Source organism: Petromyzon marinus, chromosome 64 (assembly GCF_048934315.1).
Source record: "Petromyzon marinus isolate PM22_M1 ecotype Great Lakes invasive population chromosome 64, UKy_Petmar_22M1.pri1.0, whole genome shotgun sequence".
NCBI lineage: Eukaryota > Metazoa > Chordata > Hyperoartia > Petromyzontiformes > Petromyzontidae > Petromyzon > Petromyzon marinus.
This window is the reverse complement of record NC_133730.1, coordinates 5,235,072-5,247,748: the sequence shown is the minus strand read 5'-3', so window position 1 is coordinate 5,247,748 and position 12,677 is coordinate 5,235,072. Positions and strand designations below refer to the sequence as shown.

At 48.6% G+C, this 12,677-nt stretch overlaps 1 protein-coding gene across 2 annotated transcripts in view; it reads right to left on the bottom strand.

Moving 5' to 3' along the window:
- Positions 1 to 11,644, bottom strand: part of LOC116956333 (transcriptional coactivator YAP1-A-like) — a 160,993-nt gene extending 149,349 nt beyond the window's left edge. Inside the window, exon 1 of one of the 2 annotated variants that reach the window (XM_032977887.2) lies at positions 8,794 to 11,644. In XM_032977887.2, coding sequence (XP_032833778.2) covers positions 8,794 to 9,425 — 632 coding nt within the window. In that variant the 5' untranslated portion in view covers positions 9,426 to 11,644. The remainder of the gene's footprint in view (positions 1 to 8,793) is intronic. The other variant, XM_076054107.1, reaches the window with a different exon arrangement.
- Between the last annotated feature and the right edge of the window lie 1,033 nt (positions 11,645 to 12,677).

The following is a 12,677-nucleotide window of genomic DNA, read 5'->3' as shown; positions in this document are numbered from 1 at the left end:
CCCAAAGAACCACACCGATATCCGTGAGAGTTTTAACGTCGCTCATTTTGCCTTTCCATGTAAATGTTCAACATCCTCGTCCTTAAGGACTAGGAGGCTTTCGCGACCACTATTATTCACAATTAATGTTTTGGGGGATTTAGATCGCGTAAGTTATCAATGTGTCATAAACCCTCCACCATCCGACACAGCCAGTAAGGTTTGGCACGTGAACAAAACGAGCCATTTAGTTACTAGTATAGTATAGTGTGTAATATAGTGTGTAGTGTATGTGTAATGTAGTGTAGTGAAGTGTATAGTGCAGCATACTACTTCAGCCCACCGTTGTTTCGGAGAGTAAATCCACAACATTTGCAAATTGGTGTTTTGTTAACGCGACGAACCTTAGTGGCTGTGTCGGGTGGTGGAGGGTTTACGACACATTTATCCTCTCGCGATCCAACCCCAACAACCTTTAACGCGAATCATCCTCCTTAAACCCCCCCACCCCCGCCCCCTGTCCGTTTCTAGCGTCGCTCGAAGTTGGCTCCGTAGGGACGTTTCAAAAGCAACCTTTCTCCTTGTGCTGCCACTGTTGACAAGCTGTGGCGGAGTTGCCGCAAACATAAAGCGGCACCGCCGTCGCCGCCGTAGTAGTAGCCATAAGAACAATTTGCATTGGTGAGGTTGTGCATTTCATCCGTAGATGCCAATGCATGGCCGTGCATGGAAAGCCAGGAAATAAACAGAACCTGCAGGGTACACGGCCAGAACTAGCGGGGGAGTAAAGGGTAATTTTACTCACTCACCCACTCGCTCACCCACCCACACACTCACTCACCCCACTCGCTCACCCACCCACCAACTCACCCACCCCCCAACTCACCCACCCACAATCAAGTTAAACGGCCAGGACTAGGAGGGTTGGTAAAGCCCAATTTAAAGAGGCGAGTTTTTTAAGACAGAACTCAAATTGCCCTAACCACTCTGATCACCTTGATGCCAAAGGCACAAAGCGTTGTGTGTTCCAAAGCCTGGGAGCTGCACGCTGGCAAAAGCCCCATCACCCCAGGAAATGAGCCTTGACCCCTGAGTACCGTACTTAAAGGCGATCTTAAGATCTCAGGGACCTCGTTGGAAGTTTAACAATAGATCAGTTCCCGCAGGGTATTGAGGGGATCGCCCATGTCTAATGCTATATATGGCTTTTATAACGGGTGAACCGGGGCGCCACGGTGGCGAGATGTTAACTCCCTCGCGTGGTATGCAGGAGGCCGTGGGTTCGATCCCGACCCTGACGATGCCTGCTGCTGTATATTTGGAGTTTGCGTATCTCTCTCCCTCTCCCCCCGTGTTGGCGTGGATTTTTCCTACGGTTTTCCCCCCCTCCACATTTAGAATCAACGTCACGCGTTTAGAGTCTTTGGCCTACTGCTATAAATTTCCAAGCGACGACAAGCGACGTGGCCATCGCAAATGATAGCTCAACGGAGTGGCTCATCGTCGGGCTATCGTTTTGTAATAGCCAGGTCGCTTTCTGACAAAAGAGTTATACCGTATGACCTCGCAAGTGTTGCGCCTTACTTGGTAAAATAAAAATACAGGTAAACTGCAAAGATAAAAGTGCAGCCTTGCAATTGCCTGCTCACGATACTTGCTGGCAGAAGGCCCCCCGATAGAGGAAGCTCTTGAAAGAAAGAGGGGAAAAAAACCCACATGGGGAATTTCTGCCCTGACAACCGGACTAAGTTGGTCAGCGGAGGGCAGTGACAATATAAAAATGTTGTACTGTACTATGCCCCGCGACGTCTACGATTCACCGCCTCGCAACGAAGCCACTGTGACCAGTTCGAAATACAAGAGGCAGGGACACACGGGGGTCATTTCAATTATTTTAAAACACGTGCATTCACATTTTTATTAAAGTTAATCTTCTATGTATTCATATTCTTGGTTCTTTCGGTAAAGTCACGTAGAAGTGAAACAATAAAATAATAAAAATATAAAACAATAAAATTCTCACGACGTTTCGACTGCAACACAAGCAATCATCATCAGGTGTGAAAACCACAACAATTAAAAATGTTCTTGTCGTTTCGACTGCTTGTGTTGCAGTCGAAACGTCGTGAGAATTTTATTGTTTTATATTTGTATTATTTTATTGTTTCCCTTCTACGTGACTTTACCAAAAGAACCAAGAATATGAATCCCTGCAGTCACGAAAGCTTTAAATAAAAAAAATTCGATGTATTATCATGATTATCTATTTTTCTACTTCTTCCTTTGTGAAGATGGCATTTAAAAATGAAACTTTTTCTTTTTATTAAGACGAACGAGTTCAATTATATAAAAAAATAAGTATTGGCGTTTTAACCTTTCTGGCAAGAACACAGGGAGGTGTTAAGATATTCAAACGCCAAATAAAAAACATTTTTTGCGAGGGATCAAGTCTCCATTAACCATACGCAGGACCTGTGGTGAACATGCACACAAATACGTGGCTCACTCTGTAACAAGAACATGTTTTTTTGTTGTTCCTGGGTAGTGTTATTTTCTAATTGCTTATGCCTCAAAAGTACAGAAAACGGCTATTATTCCTCCACGAACTTTGCTTTTGTGACCAGGACACAAAAGCAAAGTTAATAATCCACTCCCATTAATAACACAGTGTAACAAATGTATTTTTTTAAGTGTTGTTTCCTAACTGCTTATGCCTCAAAAGTCCAGAAAATTGCTAATTATTCCCCACAAACTTTGCTTTTGTGACCAGGACAGTGATATTTAAAATTTACCTAATTTCAATGAGAAAAACGTGGTGTGCATTTGTGTCATTCCTTCACGTAAAATGCTGGTCTCAAAAGCAAAGTTTGTGGGGAATAATATAATAGCCATTTTCTATAATTTTGAGGCATAAGCAATTACAAAATAACACTTAGTACCCAGGGCCAAAAACCGTGTTCGATGATGCATTGTATTTGAAACTGATTGACCCACGCCAGAAACAAGACTTCTTCATGGACTAGTCTCAATGTCAGACCCAGAGAAGGCGAACAGGACAATTAGTTGTTGATGCGCGCTTAGAAAAAACAAAGTTAGCCGTTCTCTTTAAATTCATTTCAACGGAAAATTCATGCGTGCATAGATTAATGTTAATGTGAGTCGGGGGTGAACGTTTGACCAAGTAAATTAAATAACCACCGTGCGAGTTGATCACAAAACAAATAGACCAACTTCTGTTTCACACACGTAGGCTTTCGCGAAACGCGAGGATTGCTCCACAAAATCTGGCTATCGCCTGATGAAGCCAGTTGTGATTATCGGCGAAACGTCGTACTCGGATTGCAAATGTTGTGGCTTTGCACACCGGTGTGTTGTTGTACTAATGCAATACACTATACACCACACTATATACTACTATACACTATACACTACTTTACACTACACTATGCACTACTTTACACTATACACTACTCTATGCACTACTTTACACTATACATTACTGTAAACGACACTATATACTACTATACCACACTATACACTATACACTACACACTACTGCACACTACACACTACTATACACCACACTATACACTACTTTACACTACACTATGCACTACTTTACACTATACACTACTTTACACTATACACTACACTATACACTACTTTACACTATACATTACTGTAAACGACACTATATACTACTATACCACACTATACACTACACTATACACTACTGCACACTACACGATATACTACTAAACCACCATACTACACTACACACTACTATACACTACACTATACACTACTACGCACTACACTATACACTACTATGCACTGCACTATACACTACACTATATACAGTGAGGGAAAAAAGTATTTGATCTCCTGCTTATTTTGTACGTTTGCCCACTGACAAATAAATGATCAGTCTATAATGTTAATGGTAGGTTTATTTGAACAGTGAGAGACAGAATAACAACAAGAAAATCCAGAAAAACGCATGTCAAAAATGTTATAAATTGATTTGGATTTTAATGAGGGAAATAAGTATTTGACCCCCTCTCAATCAGAAAGATTTCTGGCTCCCAGGTGTCTTTTATACAGGTAACGAGCTGAGATTAGGAGCACACTCTTAAAGGGAGTGCTCCTAATCTCAGCTTGTTTCCTGTATAAAAGACACCTGTCCACAGAAGCAATCAATCAATCAGATTCCAAACTCTCCACCATGGCCAAGACCAAAGAGCTCTCCAAGGATGTCAGGGACAAGATTGTAGACCTATACAAGGTTGGAATGGGCTACAACACCATTGCCAAGCAGCTTGGTGAGAAGGTGACAACAGTTGGTGCGATTATTCGCAAATGGAAGAAACACAAAGAACTGTCAATCTCCCTCGGCGTGGGGCTCCATGCAAGATCACCTCGTGGAGTTGCAATGATCATGAGAACGGTGAGGAATCAGCCCAGAACTACACGGAAGGATCTTGTCAATGATCTCAAGGCAGCTGGGACCATACTCACCTAGAAAACAATTGGTAACACACTACGCCGTGAAGGACTGAAATCCTGCAGCGCCCGCAAGGTCCCCCTGCTCAAGAAAGCACATATACATGCCCGTCTGAAGTTTTCCAATTAACATCTGAATGATTCAGAGGACAATTGGGTGAAAGTGTTGTGGTCAGATGAGACCAAAATGGAGCTCTTTGGCATCAACTCAACTCGCCGTGTTTGGAGGAGGAGGAATGCTTCCTATGACCACAAGAACACAATCCCCACCGTCACACATGGAGGTGGAAACATTATGCTTTGGGGGTGTTTTTCTGCTAAGGGGACAGGACAACTTCACCGTATCAAAGGGACGATGGACGGGGCCATGTACCGTCAAATCTTAGGTGAGAACCTTTTTCCCTCAGCCAGGGCATTGAAATGGGTCGTGGATGGGTATTCCAGCATGACAATGGCCCAAAACACACGGCCAAGGCAACAAAGGAGTGGCTCAAGAAGAAGCACATTAAGGTCCTGGAGTGGCCTAGCCAGTCTCCAGACCTTAATCCCATAGAAAATCTGTGGAGGGAGCTGAAGGTTCGAGTTGCCAAACGTCAGCCTTGAAACCTTAATGACTTGGAGAAGATCTGCAAAGAGGAGTGGGACAAAATCCCTCCTGAGATGTGTGCAAACCTGGTGGCCAACTACAAGTAACGTCTGACCTCTGTGATTGCCAACAAGGGTTTTTGCCACCAAGTACTAAGTCATGTTTTGCAGAGGGGTCAAATACTTATTTCCCTCATTAAAATGCAAATCAATTTATAACATTTTTGACATGCGTTTTTCTGGATTTTTTTGTTGTTATTCTGTCTCTCACTGTTCAAATAAACCTACCATTAAAATTATAGACTGATTATTTCTTTGTCAGTGGGCAAACGTACAAAATCAGCAGGGGATCAAATACTTTTTCCCTCACTGTACCACTATACTACACTATACACTACACTACACACTAGTGCTGTTCTGGTCACGTGACAAACCCTTACTAATCGGCCGTGTCGGGTGGTGGTGGGGTTTAACGACACACATTTATATATTTACGCGATCTACCCCCCCCACCTCCCCACCATGTGTTATGGATGACAAACCCCACGTGTGTCCTAACTTCTGGGCCACAGGAACCCCCACGACTCGTCGCATCGCGTTCCGGGGAGGTGCCCCTGTTGCCAGCGATCGCTCCAAGATAAGCGTCTCAAAAGCCGCACCACTCGCTGCGTGCCGCCGCCGCACCGTTCCCCCCAAAGAGTTCATCACATTACATGCAGTCCATTGTTCGTTCTACCCACACTGTGCTCATCATCACAAACAAAGACTCCCCCCCACCCCACCCCACCGAGGCTGTGACAGACTGTAGGGGCACTTTTGAAGGCCGGCACGGCACACGATGGGGTGGGTGGGTCAGCGCCACGCCAGACCGGCCGCCTTTGTCTCCCCAGCGGCGATGTTTTACACAAGGCCGAGTCGACCTAGGCGATGCCCAGGACCGGTTCAGATTAACCGTCACTGGGTGTTGCCGTGAGCGGGTATCGAACTCGGGTGGCCGGGTTCGTAGCGCAGTGCGCTAACCGCTACGCCACCGCTCCCCCGTCACAAAACACGCAAGAGCGAAACAATGTTGACATTTCAACCGCATTATAAAAACAACAACAACTGCCCCAAATCCCTTCACCCCCCACTTGTCAATGTGTAACTTGCTCACTGGAAATAAAAAAGCGCCTCACGGCTCACTGGATTCTCTACCCAGCCTACATTTAACAATATTAATCCGACACAAATTAAATAAGGGCGGTAATCAAATGTGCGATGAGAAGAACAACAACAAACAGAAAAACGAATGTGATTGTTAAACGCAACTGCGGGTTCTGTGGTGCTTCACGGTGCGCCGCGTCTCCCCTCCCTGTGAACATATTTAGCCTTAGGGGCCCCATCCATTTAGTACGCGCTTAGGGCCCATCCTTTTAGTACGTACTTAGGGCCCATCCATTTAGTACCTACTAAGGGCCCATCCTTTTAGTACGTGCTTAGGGCCCATCCATTTAGTACGCGCTTAGGGCCCATCCTTTTAGTACGTGCTTAGGGCCCATCCATTTAGTACCTACTAAGGGCCCATCCTTTTAGTACGTGCTTAGGGCCCATCCATTTAGTACCTACTAAGGGCCCATCCATTTAGTACCTACTAAGGGCCCATCCTTTTAGTACGTGCTTAGGGCCCATCCATTTAGTACCTACTAAAGGCCCATCCATTTAGTACGTGCTAAGGGCCCATCCTTTTAGTACCTACTAAGGGCCCATCCATTTAGTACGTGCTGAGGGTCCATCCATTTAGTACCTACTAAGGGTCCATCCATTTAGTACGTGCTAAGGGCCCGTTCATTTAGTACCTACTAAGGGCCCATCCATTTAGTACGGACTGAGGGCCCATCCATTTAGTACGTGCTAAGGGACCGTTCATTTAGTACCTACTAAGGGCCCATCTATTTAGTACGTGCTAAGGGCCCGTTCATTTAGTACGTGCTTAGGGCCCATCCATGTAGTACGTGCTTAGGGTCCGTTCATTTAGTACGTGCTTAGGGCCCATACATTTAGTACGTGCTTAGGGCCCATACATTTAGTACGTGCTTAGGGCCCATACATTTAGTACGTGCTTAGGGCCCGTTCATTTAGTACGTGCTAAAGGCCCATCCATTTAGTACGTGCTAAAGGCCCATCCATTTAGTACGTGCTAAGGGCCCATCCATTTAGTACGGACTGAGGGCCCGTCTATTTAGTACAGACTGATGGTCCATCCATTTAGTACGTGCTTAGGGCCCATCCATTTAGTACGTGCTTAGGGCCCATCCATTTAGTACGTGCTTAGGGCCCATCCATTTAGTACGTGCTAAGGGCCCATCCATTTAGTACGGACTGAGGGCCCGTCTATTTAGTACAGACTGAGGGTCCATCAATTTAGTACGTGCTTAGGGCCCATCCATTTAGTACGGACTGATGGTCCATCCATTTAGTACGTGCTAAGGGCCCGTTCATTTAGTACATGCTTAGGGCCCATCCATTTAGTACGTGCTAAAGGCCCATCCATTTAGTACGCACTCAATGGATGGCCCCTTACAGTTCGCGTCTCGGGGCCCCTTTATAACATACTAGCGGCAAGTACCCGTCGCTGCCCGGGAGAGAACTCTATTTCAAATCTTCTCTTAAAAACCTTACATATACATACACAGATGCCAAGCTTCGTGGGCCGTTTGTCCATTTCTCCACCAACAAAATTATAAGAGGCTTGCACGAGTCCAAAAAGTTATAGATGTTACAGGCCCCACACTAGCTTAATCCGGCACTGTGTTCACTGCATCATCATCGTCGTCATCGTTGTTATTGTCTGTGTGTCCCCACTTCGCTCTCAGTGGTGGCCATCTCCATCACCTTCGGTTTAAATCAAGGAAATAAAAAAAAATGTCCCCTCCCCCCCCCAACCTCCAAATCAACTTGCAAGTCGCCTTGAGCTAGCGCCGCGTAGATATTCGAGCACGTGGCCGACGCTTTATTATTATTTTAGGCGCCCAAACCCGGGGTGAGGTTTCGCACTCAGAGTCTCATCGGCAGTGGTCTTGTCGGCCACCGCCCATCGCCAAAGCAGGAACAAATGTAAGATAGCGCGTGGTTTACGGCTATTGCTCGTAGGGTCGCACACCTCCGGTTTAACACGGTTGGATACGTACGGCGCGAAAAAAGTTCAACACACACACGTGAAATGCATTGGTCCAGGAGGGCCCATCGTCTGCGCGAAACACCACACAGTGTGTTGTTACTTTGTTCCAATTTTTGGTCGTGCTGATGGTGGTGGTGATGATGCACATGCCGTTGATGCCAGCGAGGGTATTGATGATGATGACAATGGTGATGATGGTGGTGTGGTGATGGTGGTGTGGTGATGGTGGTGTGGTGATGGTGGTGTGGTGATGGTGGTGTGGTGATGGTGGTGTGGTGATGGTGGTGTGGTGATGGTGTTGGTGTACATCGCCTCATTCGCATTGAGAATCAACATGCGTGCGTCTCGAGTCTCCACTCGATCACGACGACGACCAATGCGCCACCGATTGCACGTTGAGCTATCACTCGTGGCCAAGGTGGCTTCTGGCAACAACGCTAACTATTCAAAGCCTTACACACACCTGGTAAAAGCACCACCACCACCACAACCACCACCGCACCGCCAACAACAACAACAACGAAGAAGACATTCGCGAAGCGCAAGACCTTTGCACGGGCCTCACTTACTTGAGAAAGTATCTCTGCCCGGATTGTGTCTTGGCCATCTCCCATCCGGGAGGCAGCGGCGCTTCGTCTCCCACATCATAGGAATGCTGACGGAGGTGCATCTGCCCTTGGCCCTGCTGCTGCTGCTGCATTGACGGTGGCCCTTGACCCGCAGCGGACACGGCCGACAAGGAGCCCAGAGCGCCGGGGGAGAGGGCGAGCGACGCGGGCGACGAGTTGGCCCTGATGTGAGTCGGCAGAAGAGGCGAAAGTGTCGCAGCCGCCGAATTCGACGACGAGGAGGATGAAGAAGACGACGACGAGGAAGAGGACGACGAGGAGGAAGAGGCCGAGGTGGATGACGACGGGACGACCGTTTGGTGGTCTGCGGGCAAGCCACAGCCGACGCCGACGCTGCTGCTGCTGCTGGACTGCCGTGAATGCGAGCCGCAGCCGCCGCCGCCACCGCCGGCAGCGTCGGGCTGCTTGAAGAACGAATCGGGCAGCTTCCTCATCCTCATGGGCAGCTGCTGGGGGACGTTCGCCGACTTGGGGTTCATCACGGCGTTGAAGAGCGACTCGAGGTCGCTGTCCGAGTCGCCACGCACGTGCAAGACTTGCTGGGGGCTATGCGTGCCCGACATTGGATCCATGGTGATTCGCGGCCACGCGTGCGGTCGACGCTTCCTTCCTCTTCTTCTTCTTCTTCGAGCGAGTGTTGTTTCCCCTGGTGTCTCCCTCTCTCTGTCTGCGTGTGTGTCTCTCTCTCTCACCCCAAGTCTGCACGCCTTCTTGCTCGATTTAGCCGGATCTCGGGCGCGGATTTTGTCTCGAGGGGTTTTGTCGTCGCCGTGGCCACGTGCGTTATCCCAAAGTGCGTCGACTTCACGCGCGTGTCTTCACGTGTGTGTGTGTTTGTGTCTTCCTTCGGAAGAGCCCACACACACACACGCACGCGCGCTCCACCCCACCCACCCCCCCTGCCTCCCAGCTATCGTCAGTTAAGAAGTTTTAAAAGCGTTCGTTAAACGATTCAAAACGCTACAAACTACGTTTTATTTTTAAACCACACACACACGCGCGCGCGGGGTACGGAGAGTTACGTCTCCTCCTCTCGGTGGGGTGGTTGCTGCTCTTCGCTGAAAGTTTCCGACAATAAGTCTGCCCGCGACAAACCCCCCCCCCCAAAAAAAACCGAACGGAATAATTATTTTTTAAAAAAAAGAGTATAATCCTTGCCAACGAGATCCTAAGACCTCCGTAACATCACTCGTGCTGCGCTCGCAACATACAACACGAAACAAACCCCGCCGCAGAATAAAGCAGCAACTACAACAACAACAAACCCACCCACCCCCCCAAAAAAAACTTGTGAAAGTTTTGGAGACTCCGCACGTCGTCCGCACGTCCCCCCCACTCCGAGCTCGGCGAGGCCAGCGAACGAACGAACGAACGGGGGGACGCGAAACGTGAAATGGACGAGCGAATGTAAAACAAACAGAAAAAAAACCTCACCCTCTCACCACCCTCTCACCCCCCTCTCCCCCTAGCTCGAATCATCAAAAGTCTCTGGGGGGGGGGGGGTGGCGGGGGGAGGCGCCTCTCTCGCGGACAAACTTTTGCCCGCCCAACAAACACGAAGTCTGTTGTTGTTGTTTGTTTGTTGTTGTTGTCGTCTTGGTCGTCGCAAGAATTCGCCGCGTAGCTGCGACTCAAACTTACGTGGCGAGTTGAGTTTAAACGGGAGCGCTGCTTCTTCTTCTTCTTCACGAAGAGACGGTGACGATGATGATGATGGTGGTGGTGGTGTAAGCCTGCACAGTGCCGCGTGTGGGCAGGGCTCACGACGGTGAAAAGTTGCTGGGGCTGGTGGGGGTGGGTGGGTGATGTTTTTGTTCAGAACGTCAGAGAGTTGAGTGGGTGTGTGTGCTGTGTGTGTGTGGGATGTGTGTGTGGTGGGTGTGTGGGATGAGTGTGTGTGGGATGTGTGTGTGTGTGGTGGGTGTGTGGGATGAGTGTGTGTGGGATGTGTGTGTGTGTGGTGGGTGTGTGGGATGTGTGTGTGTGTGGTGGGTGTGTGGGATGAGTGTGTGTGGTGGGTGTGTGGGATGTGTGTGTGTGTGGGATGTGTGTGTGTGGTGGGTGTGTGGGATGAGTGTGTGTGGGATGTGTGTGTGTGTGGTGGGTGTGTGGGATGAGTGTGTGTGTGGGGGTGTGTGTGGTGTGTGTGTGTGGATATGTGTGCATGTGTAGCGATTAGCGCTACGCTGCGCAAAGAACCTGGCGACCCGCGTTCGATTCCCGCTCACGGCCAACACCAGTGACGATTATCTGAACCGGTCCCGGGCCTCCCCTAGGTCGACTCAGCCCCAAATGAGTATCTGGTGCGGTGTGTAAACATTGCCACTAGGGAGACAAAGGCGGTCGGGCGTGGTGCCGGCCACCCACCCCCTCGTGTACCGTTCCGGCCTTCATAGGTGCTCGCTAACAGCACTTGCCCCTACAGTCTGTTAAGGCTACATGGGGGATCGTGTGTGGGGATGTGTGTGTGTGTGGGATATGTGTGTGTGTGGTGGGATGTGTGTGTGTGTGTGGGGATGTGTGTGTGTGTGGGATATGTGTGTGTGTGGGATATGTGTGTGTGTGTGTGGGGATGAGTGTGTGTGTGTGGGGATGAGTGTGTGTGTGTGGCTGACCAGGCTGGGCTAAGCTGGGCTGGACGTAAAAGCAACAAAAAAATTTGAGCGGGCGGGCGAGTGAAATAAAAAAAAATAACCTCACCAAACTTTCATAGTTCGTGAACTGAGCCACACACACTGCGAGTGCCATCACGGCTCCTCTCCCTCCCCCAGCACCACCACTCCTCCCTCCTCCGACTGCGCTGAAGTTCCATCACGCGCATTCACTGCCGCGAGCGTCCCTAGCGGCTACAGAGAGGGAGAATTCTGTTTTTTTGCTCGTGATGTGAGGGGTCGTCCATGAATGACGTCACGCACCTAGGGGGTGGGGGGCGGGTCAGACATTTGTGACGATGTGTGACGAGAGAGGGGGGGGGGGGTTGAGAAATGTGACGTCACGTAACTTTCAATAAATATAAATATATATAGACAACACGTTCTACTTAATTAAATAGACTTTTTAATAAATGTTTTCTCCTACAACATCAGAGTGCAGCGGCACATTAATAGTTTAAAGCGATTTGAAGCATGTTTTATTTTCAAAATGTAAATATAGTTGTTGTTTTTTTGGGGGGGGGGGCAGAGTTTCAAAAGCGATCCGGCCACAAATGACACCTCAACAAAGTAGCTTATCATTTGGACATTTACAGCAGGGAAATAAGCTAAATAGTCTAAACGCGTGTTACTAAATGGGGAGGGAAATCGCGCAGGACCCGGAGAAAAACTCAACGAGACCACAGGGAAAAGATGCAAACTCCAAATATACAGCAGCAGCAGCAGGCGTCAGGGTCGAGATCGAACCCACGACCTCCTGCATACCAGGCGAGGTAGTTAACATCTCTTAGCCGCCGTGATGATGATGATGATGAGAGAGAGACACGCAGACTCCAAATATACAGCAGCAGCAGGTGTCAGGGTCGGGATCAAACCGACGACCTCCTGTACACCAGGCGAGGTAGTTAACATCTCTTAGCCACTGTGATGATGATGAGAGAGAGACGCAGACTCCAAATATACAGCAGCAGGCGTCAGGGTCGGGATCGAACCCACGACCTCCTGTACACCAGGCGAGGTAGTTAACATCTCCTAGCCACCGTGATGATGATGATGAGAGAGAGAGAGACACGCAAACTCCAAATATACAGCAGCAGGTGTCAGGGTCGGGATCAAACCGACGACCTCCTGTACACCAGGCGAGGTAGTTAACATTTAGCCACCGTGATGATG